Consider the following 18,474-nt stretch of genomic DNA (forward strand, 5'->3'; position numbering starts at 1 on the left):
AAGACAATTACAATTTTATTGGATATGATACAAGTTAGCTATAGAATTAATGTATTGTTTTTGTTGACATGGAGTTTCAACCCTGATTCCACTTCCAGTCAACATACCGTATATACTCAAGTATAAGCCGAGTTTTTCAGCACGTTTTTTGTGCTGAAAAGCGGCCCCCTCGGCTTATACTCGAGTCTACGTCTTCGGGAACCCCGCACAGGAGGGGGTACCGAACGGACTCCCATGGAAAGGCTGGGACACACCAAGCGCGCCAAGAACGGCTTCCTGTCCTCTCCTCGCGGAGGCGGCACGGGTTCGCGAGCGGGAGGAGCAGCCGGCACCGCCCGCACCTGGCAACCGCAGGCAGCTGGCAGCGCTGCCCGGCGCTACGGGAGGGACGGGGAGCGGGCCCGCCGAGGTCTCGCGGGATTTGTCGCCCCCAGGCCGGCCCCCATTCCCGTGTCTGGCGGGCGGGACGCAAGGAAGAGGAAGCACGAGCAGACCACGACCAGACCGCCAGCGAGCACTGCGGACGGCGCAAACTTGGCGGGCTGCTGCTGCCGCCACCGCCACGGAGCGAGCCCGACTCCTCCTGCCCGAATCGCGCCGTGCGAGTGCTGATGGGGAGCTGCCGAGTCCGGCCTGAGCTTGGCGGCTGCTAGAGCGCAAGGCCCGGGAGGCTGAGCTCGCACAGCATGGGTAAGGCGGGAGAGGAAGAAGCCTTCGCTCCATTACTCCGATGGAATGACCTTTTCTTCTGGCCTTTGGGGTGGCTCTCGCGGCGGCGAGCTCGCGCGGTCGGGAAACCTCCTCCTCAGCCGAGAAGGCTGGCGGCCCCCGCCCCGCCTCTCACTGCATCGCCAGGCTTCCCGCGCCAATGCACAGCCTGGCGGGAGTTACTGCGGCTCACCCGCCCCGCCCCAACTGGTGGTGTCGGGCAGCCGCCGCTTAGCAAAAAGGTCGCCGCCCAAAACTCCTCGCCTTCTCCTGGGAAGGGCTGGATGGCTAGCCGGAAGGGTTGAATAAGCCAACCTCCTCCTCCCTCCTCCTCTCCCCGCAAGCGAAAGAGCGTTTTCCTGCTTGTCGCTTGGGAGGGAGGAGGAACACGAGCACCGCCTTTCGCGCTGGCATTCCGGGATTTCCCTTTGTTTAGAGCTGGGAATCCTTCTTCCTCAGCGGCCTTTCCCTGCCCCAGTCCTCAGAGCTCTCTCTCCGGATCGCTCTTCTAGTTGACCCTATACTTTAGGCTGGAACAAGCGGTTTGAGAACTGGGTTATTGCTTTACTATCTTCTCTTGCTTTTTCATGCTCGGGCAACCCTGGGCTTTCCTCGAGTCTCATTTCCCACCCTAGGCTTATACTCGAGTCAATAGTTTTTCCCAGTTTTTTGTGGTAAAATTTGGTACCTTGGCTTATATTCGGGTCGGCTTATACTCGAGTATATACGGTAACTAAAATAATTATCTTCCTAGTTAAAAAAAAAGTTGTCTCTAACATTAAAACTTGGTCTAAAACTTGGCAACTCCAGATCTCAACCAGCAAATGCTCAGTCTTACATATTGGAAAAAAGAACCCAAACACTAAGTACATACTTGATGGACCTTACCTTACAGATGACCCCCACCCCGTTAAAGACCTTGGAGTTTTCATGTCAAATGATCTAAGTGTCAAAGCCCACTGTAATTACATAGCAAAAAAGGCCCTAAGAGTTGTAAACCTAATCCTGCGTAGCTTCTTTTCCAAAAACACTACACTACTAACCAGAGCATATAAAACATTTGCTAGACCAATTCTAGAATACAGCTCGCCTGTTTGGAACCCTCACCACATCTCTGACATCAATACAATTGAGCGAGTCCAGAAATATTTTACAAGAAGAGTTCTCCATTCCTCTGAAAACAACAAAATACCTTATCCCACCAGACTTGAAATCCTAGGCCTAGAAAACTTGGAACTCCGTCGCCTTCGACAAGACCTAAGTTTAACTCATAGAATCATCTATTGTAATGTCCTTCCTGTTAAAGACTACTTCAGCTTTAATTGCAACAATACAAGAGCAACCAACAGATTTAAACTTAATGTTAACCGCTTTAATCTAGATTGCAGAAAATATGACTTCTGTAACAGAATCATCAGTGCTTGGAATACTTTACCTGACTCTGTGGTCTCTTCCCATAATCCTAAAAGCTTCAACCAAAAACTTTCTACTATTGACCTCACCCCATTCCTAAGAGGACCATAAGGGGCGTGCATAAGCGCACAAACGTGCCTACCGTTCCTGTCCTATTGTTTTTGTTTTTGTTTTTGTTTTTTTCTTTTCTTTTCTTCTTCCTATATATATATTGATGCTTATACCTCCTAATATTTACTCATATATATGTTTATATACTATATAATCCTTTTTATATGATGTTGTGACAAAAATAAATAAATAAATAAATCAGTTTTAAAAATAGTTTTGTGTAAAAAAAAGCCCCGATATTGTTCTAGTATCTCGTTTTTGAAGAAGCTGAAATTTCTCTTTGATATTTGACTATTTGTATCAAAACATCCAATTTATTCCTTCAGTTTTTAAATACCTGATGTTTTAGAAATCTAAGACCAGCTGAGACCAGGTTTTATATAATTTTAATGATCCTTGGATGCGTATTCTTTTTGTTAATTAAATTGTTTTACTATAAAAGTTGTATTTTAAAGATCTTACCCAGAATAACACTGAAAACCTACCCTGTAATAAAATCGTGGTATGTTCACATAAGAGGTACTGGCACTTTTTCTTCCTCCTTTCCATTCCAAGTAGTATTTTGTAAACAACTCCATCTCTTCATCCTTCAATTCTTGGTCGCTCCTTTTAGCTAAATAACACAAAATAGAGTATATTACCTTTCATTTATATAGCCTACTTTGTAAAACAAATTTCTATGTGAAAAATAATTTTGATTTGAATTCCATGTACTAATTAGAAACATCTTTCTCTATGAAAGAGAAAAAATAAAGAAATGTCTATAAAATCTTTTTATGTTAACAGCATACGAGACCCATGGGAGGGAACCTGGTGGGGTGAGAGATGGGAGGAAGGTGCTGCAGTGCCCTTGTGGTCATAAAGTGAATGACTGCAGTGGCCATAACTTCAAAATTGGGCCTGAGGGGGCAGGTCTGTGGAACTTTGAACAGTTGCTAAGTGACCAGTCATAAATTAAGGACTTGTTGCTTTGCTGTTGATGGTTAATCCTAAAAGACAAGAAGCTATCTACCATTTCAATAGCTTCACTGTCAATTGTAAGGCTGCTTGTTGTACTTGTAATTAATTTGGTCTTCCTTATATTTAATTTTAGTCCCATTTTCTCCCCTGTGCTCCTTAGGTTTCATTACTTTATTTTGCAGATCTTTTGCATTTTCAGCTAGCAAGATCAATGTCATCATCATAATAGAGGTGATTAATGTTTCTCCAATTTTAAAACCACATCATCTTCCAATCCAACTTCCCTTAATATATATTCAACATATAAATGGAATAAATAAGGAGAGAAGATGCAGCTTTGTTGCAATCCTTGTCAACTTGGAGCCAATCTGTTTCACTATGTTCTGTTTGCATTGTGGCTTCCTAACAGATATGTAAGTTTCTCATAATGAAATGTTCTAGAATTCTCATTTTTCTGAACTTGATGTGATCAACACAATCAAAGGTCTTTCTATAAGCCCACAATTCTTTTTCCACTGCTTGCCATATTTCAGTGAGTTATGCCAACAGTTCTTCTGCCTTCTAACTTAGTAATGATTGAATTTAATGGAATAACGAAATTGAAAGGGACCATGGAGATCTTCTAGTCCATCCCCTGCTCAAGCAGGAGACCCTATACCATTTCAGACAAATGGTTGTTTAATCTCCTTAAAAACTTATACTGTTGGAGCATCCAAGACTTCTGGAGGCAAGTCATTAATTGTTCTGTCAGGAAATTTCTCCTTAATTGCAAGTTGCTTCTCTCCTTGATTAGTTTCCATCCATTGCTTGTTGCACTTCCTTCACATGCTTTGGAGAATAGCTTGACTCCCTCTTCTTTGTGGCAGCCCCTTAAATATTGGAATACTACTATCGTATCTTCCCTAGTTCTTTTCATTAAACTAGACATACGCAGTTCCTGAAACTGTTCTTTGTATGTTTTAGCCTTCAGTTCCCTAATCATCTTTGTCTTCTAGTATTGAAGGTTCTTGTAAGTAGGGAATATCTTCCAGGGTATCTTGGATGGTGACATCTCTAATGTACAGTGTGTACGAAGAAAAAGTCCAGTCCAGTTCCAAGCTAGGAGAAAGACACTGGAAATAAAATGGAGGCTGACTGGTTGGAAAGAAGGTCTCTGTTAATTTGGTTTCCAGAAACTTCAGTGACAGCAGCATGTTTCTGGGATGGCTGACAAAATGGCTGAGTGAGTGGATGGATTTTTACATGGTTCTGGAGTTTTGGTGATCAGATGCTCCAGGGAGTTGTGCAATGCAGTGAACTTTGTGTCTTTTACTATTTCAATGGTGATGGGTTACTCCTATTATGTCCTAAAGATCGTGTTGTGTCCTTAGAATTTGTGTGGGGGAAATGTAAATTCTTAATCCCATCAGCTCCAGCCTTCAGGGTTCTGCTTGAGGGAGCTTGAGTTTTGGCTGCTTTCTGCCTTTAAGAGCATGTTTCTCCACTTCTCATTTTGGGAAATATAATATTCTGCCTCTTTTAATATCCCCCAAAATATTTCATTCTCTTGGGGGTGGGGGTTTCCCACAGGTGTTTCAGTATTCTCTTTCTATCTTTCCATAAATCACTGGTCTTTTCCACACAAGCTAAAAACTAAACCAGCAATTTGCAGCTCATTGTATTTATACAAACCCAGCAAAGGTGGCAACTTAGTGCAACACACTATGTCTGTTCAATAAACTATGCCCGGCAAAACAAAGTTTATCAAGCAAACCTTGTTGGTTTCCTTCCTTGAGGGAAGCCAGCAGGAAAGGTTGCAAATTGCGATCATGTGACTGAGGGACACTAACCATTACAAGTGCAAGGCAATAGCTAAGCATCCAGATTGTGATCATGTGACCACAGGGGTAATGGAATAGCTAGAACTTGAAGACTGGTCGTAAACACCAGTCATTCACTGTGGCTGAATGGTCGCTAAATACAAGGGCTACTTGTAATTAGCAGTGGATATTTGATAGATTGTATGATCTATTTAGAATATGGATTTGAATATTAATGTATCAAAAATAGGAAAACAGGATGAACAATTTCAAGTTATACATAAATTGTGGGGAAAAGTGTAAAAGTACAGATAGGTGGTTCTATGAAATTAAGTGGGTTGTTAAATGTTCCCCTCAAGTTGCATCAGAATATCGGAAATATATTTCTGAAGAGCTGCGATGGCGCAGTGGTTAGACTGCAGTCCTTCAGGCTTCTTCTGCTGATCAGTGGCTGCCTGCAATTTGGCGGCTTGAATCTCACCAGGCTCAAGGTGACTCAGCCTTCAATCCTTCCAAGGTCAATGAAATGGAGACCCAGATTGTTGGGGGCAATATAAATTCGATCAATCAATCAATCAATAATAAATAAATAGACTCTAAACCGCTTAGAGAGGGCTGTAAAGCACTGTGAAGCAGTTTAAGTGCTATTGCTATGACAGGGCCATTACAACTCAACCTAATCACCTATCTCACAGGGGGCTTTCCTATCTATCTTGTCGTTTCACACTGAATGATTACTAGGACAGACAGAGGTCAGTGAAATAAACTAAATCTCATTCACAATAGGATAGTATTAAATCTCATTTGACGCTGCTGTGAAACACGGAGCCTAAAAAAAATATATGCAGAAGGCTACAAACTATTGACTAAATCTGCACTCCTATTAATCTTCTCATTGTTCCCACCACCCATCTCCTTCCACTTATGACTGTATGACTGAAACTTTGTTGCTTGTATCCTTATGATTTATATTGTGTTTAATTCATAGAATCATCTATTGCAATGTTCTTCCTGTTGAAAACTTCTTCAGCTTCAATCACAACAATACAAGAGCAAACAATAGATTTAAACTTAATGTTAACCGCTTCAATCTTGATTGCAGAAAATATGACTTCTGTAACAGAGTTATTAATGCTTGGAACACATTACCTGACTCTGTGGTCTCTTCTCAAAATCCCAAAATCTTTAACCAAAAACTGTCTACTATTGACCTCACCCCATTCCTAAGGGGGTGCATAAGAGCACAAACGTGCCTACCATTCCCTGTCCTATTGTTCCTCTTCATTATATCCAATTAATATAGTTATTATATATTTATGCTCATATATGTGCTTATATATTATATAGTTATCTCATGTTAATGCTTATATATACTGTTATGACAAAATAAATAAATAAATAAAAATAAATGATTTGATTACTTATTTGTACCCTATGACTATCATTAAGTGTTGTACCTTGTTGAAGGTATCTTTTCTTTTATGTGCACTGGGAATATATGCACCAAGACAAATTCCTTGTGTGTCCAATCACACTTGACCAATAAAAAATTCTCTTCTCTTCTCTTGTATTGTATTCTATTCTCCGTCAGATCCAGAGACCAGCGCAGGTAGCGAGTTACCTCAAGGCAAAGCTAGAGGAGCGCCAGGCGGGCAAGGCCGTCGTTTAGCCGCTCCCCGTTTAACAGACACTCCCCAGTCACGCGCCACCGGGTTAATTAAAATATAAAAAATAAAGTCCCTCTTCCACTCACGGTCGGTACTGAAAGCCAGCCGGCTTTTCAGCGTCTGCTTCCAGTCCATCGCCCGTGACGTTCCCGCCTCAGTCAAGTACGACGCCTCCCCCCGCTAACCGCCGTCACTATCGGCAACATCCGGGAAACGGCGAACCCGTCAATATTATTACTCCTCCTTCCAGCTTAAGGATAGGGAGGTGGGGGGGTGGGGTAGAAAAGAAGGAGCTGCTGAATAACGTACAGGAAGAAAACGGAAAACGATGGGGGGGGGGAGTTAATTAACATGGCTGCTGCCTGCCGGCTATTGGATCTCTATCCCTCCGCCTGCACAGACCTCACGTGCGCTAATCGGCCAATCAGAGGAGAACGCTTCGATTGGAGGAAATTTCCGGAGAAAGTAGTGCGCGTGGTTCCCTTATTGTGGGAGCTGCAGTTTTTGACTCGGATTGTCTTCGTCGTCCGGACTAAGTTGGACCTGTTTTTAACCTGCCTGTGTAAAACGCAGTGATATCAAGTTACGCTTCGTAGCGTGGGTGCGGTGCGTGTCGAGCCGCTTTAGCAAGCTAGCAAGTGTGCAACCGATGGTAATTTGGCCTGAACTTTTCTGGTTCTGGGAGCTCCCGGTGCCTGCCAAATATGGCAAGCGAGCTAACAAGGTAGATTATTTATTTATTTATTTAAGAAGGGACATTGTAGGAAGAGAGCCAAGTTTATTCTGTGGTCGACGGAAATCCGATCTATCTAGCATCCTTTAAGACGGGGGTCTCCAACCTTGGCAATTTTAAGCCTGGCGGACTTCAACTCCCAGCAAAGCTGGCTGGGGAATTCTGGGAGTTGAAATCCGCCAGGCTTAAAATTGCCAAGGTTGGAGACCACTGCTTTAAAATGAATATGATTACAATGCATAAGCTTTAGCGAGCTGCGACTAATTGAGTCAGATGCCTGGAGTGAACTCTATATATCTCTCTCTATAACTCTATCTATAGGGTTGAGGGGAGGGGAGAAAGGAAAGGGAGATTACAGGTCCATCATCATTTAACCATTGTGTTCTTCAAATTTTTTGAGATCAAGACTTGGAACAAATAGAGCAAGAGCTGAGCAGTACCCAGGCCCTCCGATTATAGTTATCAAAGTAAGGGGCGTGCATAGGTACACCTGCGTGCCTAACGTCCCTGTCCTAATGTTCCTTTTTTACTTACTCTTTTCATGTATCCAAATTATGTTTATACTTTTACCTGTTATCTTATATATGATTAACAGATAAATAAATAAATAAAGTAACAGTTGCAGAAGAAAGTGTCTTTGCTAAAAAAAAAAAAGGAAAGGTGGATCAGTTTAATTTTGAGGCATGATGGCCAAATCTAGCTTATCATTCTGATAAGCAACCGAAGTTTATCCTGTGTGCCCCTCAGGCAACAGTTTAAAAATATTAATGTCCCATTACATCTCGTGTGTCTTCCCAAGGATATGTCCCAGACCATCTAAATACCTAAATCACATGACAGTCCTTTCATTTAGAAGGGCATTCTTTGATGCCTTGCAGTCTTAGAAGGGAGTTATAAAGGCATCCAATTTAGATTAAGGTTTTGCTCATGTGGTGAACAGGCTATTAAAACTCTTAAATGTATTTTATTACACATTTATATACATTATATAAATAGTTGTGATACAGTATTGCCCATTTTTATGCTGGCCCACAGGGTGGATAATCCCTATTCATTCTGATTAATTTTACTTATTTTACTCTCTGTTATCCATGACTGTTACCCTAAGTTAGTTAAATTCTTCTATGTCATGTGTATGTGTATGTATATGATCGATTTTAGACTATTGAGTTAATAAGTGTCTTTATTGTAGTTAAAAGACCATTACATAATAATACTGGTCTCTGACTACAATAAAGATACTCTAATGCTAAATTTAAAAGAAAAAGTGGTTGGAACAGACAATACAGCTTCCTGGATTGTTTCTTTTATACCTTTGCTGGGCGGCCTTATGCTTTTGAGTATACCTGTTTAAGTGACAGGTTCTAAAAGCAAAATCAGATTCTTGATCCAGGGCAGCCTTGCAGGTCTCAATTTTAGGGCTAGTTACAGAGTTAGTTTGTCATGGAGACAAATCTTATGATTACAAGTACTGAAAACTGTGTCTGATTTGGTAAGTGAGATATCACCATTCTTACTGAGTGTAATTTATAGTTTATCTTTGTCATTTTAAGGAAATACCTGTTTTCATGCAGCCTGACCTGAATGAAAATCTCATATCCTTGTGCTTGACTTTCTTCTGTGTAGGTACCACTAATGAAGGAACTTCAGAATTATGCTTCTGTCAAGCATTTTAACAAATGAAGGAAAAGAAGTTCTCATTTCGAATTGGCCTTTTAGTTGATTTTCTTCTGAGGATGATAAACATTGATTTGGTTTAATGAGATAAATGTATTAGTGACATCAATCATTTTTTATTCCAGCTTTTTGGACAATCTATCAATTTCCTTATTTTTCATATATTTATTACAATCTGGTTTTTTTAAAGTTCAGTTTTAATTATTCAGCATTATGGGTTTTTTCCTTCCAAAAAGAAATTGGGTTTTGCACACATTAACATTCCTCTCTGTGTCAAAGCAAAACTTCCCAGCTGTATGTAGGTGTTTTACTTCTACTACATCATGTAGATGGGCAGAGTCCACATATCCTAAAGACTTTCATCCAGAAATTAAAATAAAAGATGGCAATATGACAAAGAAAAAAGCTGGTAAAGATAGAGTTGCCCCAAAGCTTTTCAGTGCATTTATGGCTGGATCATCCAAGATGAGGGCAATACAAAATACAAATAATGCAGTTGCAAATGATTCTTTTAGTCCTTTAAACACAGTCTCTCCTCCAGACACACCTTTGAGTGCCAAGGAATGGGAGAAGTTAAAAGAAGAACATCAACACTTAAAAAAATTTGAAGATGTTATGTTTGACAGCATGATAAATAATCATAGCCCAGTAGATGTGGCTAAATCCTTGCTGGTTGCAGTGGCTAAGCGTGATGGAGATATTGAATATAGTTATTTGGTGAAATACTTGACTCTATGTGTTTTTCATAAGAACGTGGGAGAGATTTACGACATCTATAATATTATGAAAGCCAAATATAAATCTTTAGAAGCATCAGCTTATTCTTTGCTCATCAAAGGCTTGAGTGAAACCCCACACTGGAGAGAGACCTTGGTACTACTGGAAAAGGTTAAAAAAGTCTCATTCCATTCAAGACAAAATTATGGAGACTGTATTGAAGGTGCCCTACTCAACCAAGAAAGAAACCTTGCATTTGAATTGTTTCATGAGATGGTAGCTGAAAATCTGATTCCTGCTTTGACAACAATAAAGCTTTTCTTCGACTTTTGCCAACCTGTGAAGGATGACCATTTAAAAAACAAATGTATTGATATCCTCTACTACTTAAGAGAGAATGAAATTTATCCTGATGAATCTCTCATGTTGAGCATAAAGCAGTGGTTTGAAAGGTAAATAAAGCTTGTCCAGTAATAATTGTTCTTCATATTTTAGATGAAAGTTGCTTAAAATAATTCTCACTTTAAATACCGAGTAGTAAATAATCTGCTTATGTTGTAAGGTTGATGAGAAATATATGTAACTATCAAATCTATGGGAAGTTTGCACACATTGCTATAAGCCATCTGTGTTATATTCAAGAATGGTTTAATGAGTAATACCTAATTCATATGAACAATAAATAATTGTTATTTAAAAACTTCAGCTATCATGTACATATAAGTAAAAAACTCAAACCCAGATAATGCGCTACATTAGACTTGTCAAACTGGTGAGCTGCAGGCTATGCCCACCCCAGCAAAGGCAAAAAACATTGCGATATGTCACGCTACGTCACGTGATGCGATCAGATTTGACGCCTGTGCTCTACATGACATGTAAACTCAGCCTCCTATGAATATACTGTTACTTTGCTTTGAAGTTTATTATCTCTTAAGCCAATAGGTTTACTCATCGGACTGAGCTTTAGTTATTTAGCCATGGTATATTCATTAAGCAACAATTTTCTTGTTTGTTCGGCTTACTCGGTCATAAATCATTTTATAAATTTTTGTTTATAAACTGCACTTAGCTACAAGTAGGAAAACCATATTATGGCTTATAGCAGTAATGGCTAACCTTTTTGCCATCGCGTGCCAAAGGGGGGAGTGCGGGGGAGGGTGTCACGCTACGTCACGTGATGCGATCAGATTTGACGCCTGTGCTCTACATGACATGTAAACTCAGCCTCCTATGAATATACTGTTACTTTGCTTTGAAGTTTATTATCTCTTAAGCCAATAGGTTTACTCATCGGACTGAGCTTTAGTTATTTAGCCATGGTATATTCATTAAGCAACAATTTTCTTGTTTGTTCGGCTTACTCGGTCATAAATCATTTTATAAATTTTTGTTTATAAACTGCACTTAGCTACAAGTAGGAAAACCATATTATGGCTTATAGCAGTAATGGCTAACCTTTTTGCCATCGCGTGCCAAAGGGGGGAGTGCGGGGGAGGGTGTCACGCGCGCATGCCTTCACCCATAATTCTATGCGGCCCATGCATGCGCGCACACACATACCCCGCACTTCCCTTTTGGCATGTGATGGCACGGTGGGCCCAGTAGGCCCAATTTTTCCCTCTCCCTAGGCTCCAGAGCCTTTCTAGGAGCCCACATCAGGCAAAAACAGTCTTTCCCATCCCCCCGGAGACCCTCCGGAGGCCAGAAACAGCCCTTTTGTTGGCAAACGGGCCATTTCCAGCTTCTGGAGGGCCTCCGGGGAGGTGGAGAAGACCGTTTTTGCCCTCCCAAGGCTCCTTGAAAGGCTCTGGAGCCTGGGGAAAATGAAAAACGGGCCTTCCCCACCCCCACCCCCCGAGGCCCTCCGGAGGTAGGAAACAGTCTGTTTCTGTACTTCCAGTGGGCCCACAAGGCCTGAAGATAAGCTGGCCAGCATGCACATGCGTGCCGGAACTGAGCTCCCATGCCCATCGATATGGCTATGCGTGCCATAGGTTCGCCATCATGGGCTTATAGCATAGTGTGATATGTGAACCTAGTCAATGAGATAGTCAAGCAGGCTTAAAGACTACTGTTGAATCTCCATATTAAAAAATGTCATTGACAAGCTGCCATTTTAAAAGAAACTTAATGCATTTACAAAAAATGGAATACTTAAGTATAAATTGTAATGCTGCTATAGTTTTTTTAAAGGTACTATATGTTTAGTGATGATTACTGAAACAGGGAAATACTGCAATATTTTATAATGTCTAATTTTAATTACTAGTGCCAAGCTCTGTCAAAGCAGACAGAAACTTCCTGTGACTTCCCATAGATTCAGTATAATTTAGAGACTTTCTTTATTGTAATTCAAGAAATAACAGTCCCTGAGCCATGAAAGCTGATTATAAACCTCTATTTTCTTTGGATTCTTTGGATTCAGATCCACTGATTTTCCTACATTTGCTTATAAGAATTGCTTGTTTATATTCTCTGTGTCCCTGTTTGTGAATTGTTACCTCCAAAAAAAACCCTAACAGATAGATTGGAAGTAATATACTCTAAATAATGAGTGGGGCTTATGTGTAAGTAAAATTGCAGTTAAACTTTAATTCTATATATGACTGTTTAGATGTAGCCTGCTATATTTTAAGAAAAAGTGTGTGTGTAAATATAAATCCAGTTCATTATTGATGCTTTAGTTTGGATCTAATAGCAGAAAATGCTTCTTTTGGTTGTGTTTAAATTTTAATTGGATTCTAATTTTTATGCGTTTTAATAGTATTCCAGGGGAGAACTGGAAAGGAAATTTAACAAGCATGAATAAAAGGTAAATATATTTCTTTAAAGTTCTGTCTCATGTTTAGCTTCAATTACTTCTTCAAATGGAACAGAAAGGAAGATTTTCATCTTTCACTCAAGGGTTATATGATTCCAGGATTTTTTTCTAATAATTTTGCAAAACTTACGTTAAAATTAATAGAAAATCTAATATCTGCCTTAAAAGTGCAGTGCAATGCCTGAATGTCCTCTTTATTTATTCATATATCTTACATTTCTTGTAGAAGCTTAAAGAAGCTTACATAAAACATTTGCAGGAAGAAATATGTGAGATAGGTTGGGGTGAGAGATAGTAAGGAGTTTCTGTGGCTGACGATATACTTGAACGTATAGTTTCCAAGTATTAGAAAATCTGTAAAGATTTATGTAGTTAAAGGATTGAGAATTTTCCCCCATTCTCTGACTATAAAAATAAGATTGTCCCAGTAGAAGTCTATGGAGATTCTCAATTATCCAGGTCATAGTTGTCCCAAAGGTGCTTTTCAGAACTAAAGTCAGAACTAAAGAAGCTTCTTGGATAAGAAGCAAAACTTGGATAAGAAGCAAAATATTCAAGGAAAAAAACCCAAGAAAGTCCCTTTGCCTTTTGGAAAAGCACCCTTGGGTTCCAGTGGAAGAGAATATACTGTATGTACTGTAACTCAAGATTGAACTGTGGAGTTTTTGGTGTTCTCTGCTTGGTTGTTAGTTGCAGGTCAGAGTGGATTTCAGCAGGTTCTGACCAGTTCTGGAGAGCCGGTAGTGGAAATTTTGAGTAGTTCAGAGAACCGGTAGTAAAAATTCTTACTGGCCCCACCACCATCTATTCTTTGCCTCCTGAGTCCCAGCTGATTGGGAGGAAATGAAGATTTTGCAGTATCCTTTCCCTGCCGCGCCCACAAAGCCACACCCACAGAACTGGTAGAAAAAAAATGTGAAACCCACTACTAATGTATTTCATTACCCATTAGGTACAAAATAAATGCAGTGAGTGTGGGATTTGCTCCCTGTTTATATACTGTACAGTAGCTTACCCTGCCAGTTTGATGGGGATGTGATTTTCCCTTGGTTTAATTCCTTGATTATTGTTTTCTGCTTGTTTGCTTGGTTTTAATCCCTGCTTATCTGGGTGTTGGCTGCTGGAGGTGATGTGTTCTGGTCTTTTTGTTTCTTTCTTAGACTTCTTTATTGTTTCTTTTGAATGGTGCCATTTATGAATAATGATTAAATAATTTAACAACCCTTGAATACATCTGAGCTTTGTGCAGGCTCTTTAAATAACTGCTCTCTTTTAATTTGTCACAGCCAAGAACAGATTAAAATATTTATGTTTGTTTAGCGTTCTGACCGAAGTGTAAAATGTAGTTAAACTTAATTATGATTAATTGAAAAAAGCCAGATCATGGATTTTTGAGTAGCAGATTTCAATAAATCCTAATTAATATTAAATATAGTTCAATACAGTTTGTCCTGTTGCTGCTTAGGATCCATGTCTTCTTGTGACTATGCTGGAAAAAAAGGAATGAAAGAATACAAAAACTTTTGATTCTTTTAGGTTTATGTTGAAATGACCCAGTTGAAGCTTTTTCAATAATTGCAAGTTTACTTAATATTTAATGAATATTTAAATATTTTTCTGTCAAAATATTCAATCAAGCCTTGTAAATAAGCTATCAAAATATTATTAGATACTTGTTTTGCCAACCTGCCAGTGGCATAGTTAACTTCATTTCTGTGCTGTCTGCAGAAGAATTGCTTCAGAAACCAGCATGCCATAACAAAACTAACAAAAAATGGTTGCTAATTCAATAGACTGATTTAGTTGAGCTTGCATAGGTAAATTTTTTGGACATCTTGTACTACCAGCCTAAAGGTAAATGTAATGAGGCTTAAATTATATAATAAGGAGAAACATATTTAAGATGCTAATATTTCATAAGTAGATAATAAAATCATTATTAGATGATTTCATTGTTACTGTAGCAGGCAGTGTCCATCTTGTGGTCACCTTTTGGAAGATATTAATCTGAGTGAGGAAGAATTCATCAATGTCAAGGAAAAAATAAAAAAGGATGTGATTGAAGGCACTGATATATTTCGGAATACATCTCCCCAGGTGAGTCTCAATTAAACAAAGGTTTTTTATTTTGATTATATTTTTCTGTAACACTATAATATTGCATGACATGGCACAGGGCCTGGTTGCCATAACATTTGCCTGGCCAATTGATCCTGCAGATTTGGTACGCTCTGGGTTCCTTTGGTGTCTGTTGAAACTCTGGAAGTGTACCTTCTCTATAGCAACACCTGCCGTCTGAATGTGATTCCTCCTGAGATCTAACTCCGCTATTGTTTAGAAGAGCCGTGAAGACTTGGCTAATCACCCAGGTCTTTAAGTAAGAAAGAATGAGATCATGTGTATCAGGGTGGATTTGATTTAAATAGTGATTTAAATCACTAGTAAAATGTCTTGATTAAATCATAATTTTTAAAGAGTAACTGTCATCTCTGACCCGCTGTTGACTCACCAACAGTTCCGATATTGCAGAATATAGAACCTCATGCTACATAACTAAGCTCTTATTTCATGCTGAATAAACTAAATTATTAATGTATATTAAGTAGAAAATTATCTTTAGATAGATTTTTACTCCAAAAGCATTTTATTAAAATAAATTGGATAAAAATCAAAAAATTCAATTTTTTTTGAAAAAAATCATCTTTATCTACCCTGCTGTGCATCATCGCACATCCCATCTCTTACCTTTATCTGTTACGTTGTATTGATTTTATTTTAATTTTTTTGATTGTTGTAAGCTGCCCAGGGCTGTTGAGAGTTGAGCAGTATGTAAGTTAAATTATTTTTGATGCTGCTCTTATTAGTGACATGATATTTTTACATTCTTTTAAGTAGTTATAATTTAAATCATGTAACTGACTTGCTTATAGATATGACACATGTAAAGTGGCTTTATGATTGTATATACTTATAGAGACATCCAAAAATGATTTGCGAAGCAATGGCACAAGTCCAGAGAAGGGCAAGGGAAGTACAAGGTTGCTTTAACTATTCAGAAAGACAGAATAGCATTTTCAAAGGATATACACAGCCTATTATATTGCATGTTTGGTAGAAGAGAAAAATGGCCACTAGATGGTGCTATTGTATCTTGGATCTGATGTTTGTTTTGGCTTTGTTGTATCTTGGATGTCAATAACAAGACCAGTGTCATATTTTGCCCCCAAATAAATATTTTGATTTTATTCAACTATTAGGTAAGGACATCTTACAAAGGAATTAATAAGGTATGTAGTTTGAAAATGTTCAGAGGTAGTCATCAATTTAAAATCACAATAGGTGCCAGAAAATTTGCCACTAAATAGTGTGGTTGTTAAGTGTAGCATCACAGTTTATACAATTTGTTTTCATGCAGTTACTAAGCAAATCACTGTGATTGTTAAGTGAGACATGTGACTTACAGTGTTCACTGCTGGCTTCCCCCATTGACTGTTTATTGGAAGCTAACTGGAAAGGTCATAAATTTAAATCACGTGAGTGTAGGACACTATGATTGTCATAAATATGCAATGGTTGACAGGTGCCCAAATCATGATTACATTACCACACATTATCACTTTTTTCAGTGCCATCATAACTTCAAATGGTCACTAAATGAGCATTTCTAAAACAAGAACTACCTGTGCTGAATTTTTAAAAGAAGGGTTGCTTTATTTATATATACAATATTAAGGCTGTGCGAAGCGTCCAAAAATCGATCTGAAAGGAATTTGGTGGGCTCTTTGCAGAGTTTGCATGGCTGTGTCAGAAGCTGCCCCTGGTCCCACTGTTGGGTGTCTCAGTAGAAGGATTGCCTATATGTAACACTGTAAAATCTGTTTGGGAAAGACAAAGGCATTTCTAGATGAAAATCTTTACAGATTAGATTGGTCACTGAATGTGAAAATCCGTAGTTCTTGAAGAGCTGGCATCAAAGCTTTTTTATAGGAGATGTAATTGACATGAATTTTACTGGTGCAAGGTGTGGTGCAGGGGTGCTATTCAGCAGGTTCTGACAGGTTCTGGAGAACCGACAGTGGAAATTTTGAGTAGTTCGGAGAACCGGCAAATACCACCTCTGGCTGGCCCCTGTTCTGACCCAGGCCCAAGTAGATAGTAGGAAACTCAGTCAGTGAAAAAACAAACAAACTTTATTTGAACAACTGAGAATTACTTCATTCCCAGCATAGTTCAACTAAATTAAAGCAAATTCCTCCCAAAACAAATTCCTCAGTCCTATCACAAACCTTGGTCCAGTTAGGCAAACTGACAAAGGCCTTTCTTGGCAAAAGTTCAGAAGACACTGATACAAAAATAAATGGAAGAAGACGAAGTACCAACATTGTTTTCCGGCAAAGCCCAAACGCTGTTGCTGGTCTCTTTTAAGCCTTATGTGAGGGGCCAATCATCTCTTGGCCCTACTCCTCTTTTCTTGAGCTGCTCTTGCCTTCTGGCAGCTCTTCTCATGTGTGCATTAGGAACAGGCTCCTCCTGTTTCTCTGCCTCACTACTATCAGTCTCTGGAGGCTCTGGAGTCCACACCTCATTCCCTGAGGGCCCTGGCCCCACCTCAGCCTCCGACGCAGAGCCCTCATCCGGGCCTTCCCCAGCCTCATCGCTATCCGATTCTGATGCCAGCTCCGCAGGCTGCTGGCGAACCACAACAGCCCCAGAGTGGGGTGGGAATGGAGATTTTGCAATATTCTTCCCCCAGGAGTGGGGTGGGAATGGAGATTTTGCAGTATCCTTCCCCTGCCATGCCCACTAAGCCACGCCCACAGAACTGGTAGTAAAAAAAATGAATTCCACCTCTGGTGTAGTGATTGAAAACTTGTCTTTAAAGCAGGCTTAGAGAACTTTATGGGGAGGATAGGTCTTTTCATTCTTAGTGATTGCTAAGTTTCCATGTTTAAAAGCGCTTTTCATGTTTTTGAGGCAGTAGTCAGCTATGAGGATAGTCTGTCAACTTTCAGATTCTGGCCATTGCTGGAACTCATGCTGGATCATGCGAGTGGTTGGTCTGACTCAGCAAAGTTGTTTTTCAGCCAGTCATGATAGCAAATGCTAATGGTTTGCTAAGTCGGTTAACCAACAACATTCAGGAATTGCTCAGGGTTGGAAATGTTTGGGTATTTTACACATAGCTGGGGGTTTTTCTGGAAGGAATTTATTGTGGGAACAGCTGAAACCATAGGTTTGATAATAGAATTTTTTATTTGGATATGTGTTGGGTATTTAGGGAGATTCCATTTATGGCTCATCGGTTTTCAATCAGTTAATGAAAGGAAAGCAGATGTGCATTATATGGTTAATACATCGTTTCAGTTAATGCTTTCCTTGATTTTTTTTTGTACAAAAACATTTTAGTGTTTATTTGTTACTGACTCATCTAAAATTTTACATAATTACATACACTCAGATTGGACAATTCTTTAATGATAATTTTAGAAGTCGCAAAGTCTTCATGTTGCCAAGTCAATTTTTTATTAAATAGAAAACAATATTTCTTTGTTACTTTCAAATACTAAAAGCTAGAATACCAAACTTTTTTTATAGTTTGACATTACTAATTATTAGGATTACTAAAAATGTAAAGAATGTCAAATTTGCAGAAATTTGTATGAGCCATTCATTGATAGCCCTTTAAACCTCAGTTTTACTGGTTACATTAACACATAGCCTCTAAGAATGAAGGTTTCTGCTGATTGTTGAAGATACTTTATGTTTTAAAATAACCAATGGTATAAAAATGTTACTGATATTATTAAACTCAAAGACATTTCATCATTTTATGATTGAATATAACAAGACAACAGCACAGAAAAC

The 18,474-nt window shown here is 39.2% G+C and overlaps 2 protein-coding genes across 4 annotated transcripts in view; one reads left to right on the forward strand and one right to left on the reverse strand.

Moving 5' to 3' along the window:
• Positions 1-6,925, reverse strand: part of PPP2R3C (protein phosphatase 2 regulatory subunit B''gamma) — a 28,644-nt gene extending 21,719 nt beyond the window's left edge. The window contains exons 1-2 of one of the 3 annotated variants that reach the window (XM_058162259.1): positions 6,745-6,925; positions 2,718-2,845 (exon numbers count right to left, since the gene is read on the reverse strand). In XM_058162259.1, coding sequence (XP_058018242.1) covers positions 2,718-2,845; positions 6,745-6,793 — 177 coding nt within the window. In that variant the 5' untranslated portion in view covers positions 6,794-6,925. Of the gene's footprint in view, positions 1-2,717; positions 2,846-6,448; positions 6,699-6,744 lie in introns of those variants that run through there. The other 2 variants (XM_058162257.1, XM_058162258.1) reach the window with 2 other exon arrangements.
• Positions 6,926-7,082: 157 nt separating this feature from the next.
• PRORP (protein only RNase P catalytic subunit) overlaps positions 7,083-18,474 on the forward strand; it is a 57,895-nt gene continuing 46,503 nt past the window's right edge. The window contains exons 1-4 of the mRNA XM_058162254.1: positions 7,083-7,382; positions 9,018-10,237; positions 12,553-12,600; positions 14,574-14,706. Coding sequence (XP_058018237.1) covers positions 9,282-10,237; positions 12,553-12,600; positions 14,574-14,706 — 1,137 coding nt within the window. The 5' untranslated portion in view covers positions 7,083-7,382; positions 9,018-9,281. The remainder of the gene's footprint in view (positions 7,383-9,017; positions 10,238-12,552; positions 12,601-14,573; positions 14,707-18,474) is intronic.

This window comes from Ahaetulla prasina, chromosome 1 (assembly GCF_028640845.1).
Source record: "Ahaetulla prasina isolate Xishuangbanna chromosome 1, ASM2864084v1, whole genome shotgun sequence".
Classification (NCBI taxonomy): Eukaryota; Metazoa; Chordata; class Lepidosauria; order Squamata; family Colubridae; genus Ahaetulla; species Ahaetulla prasina.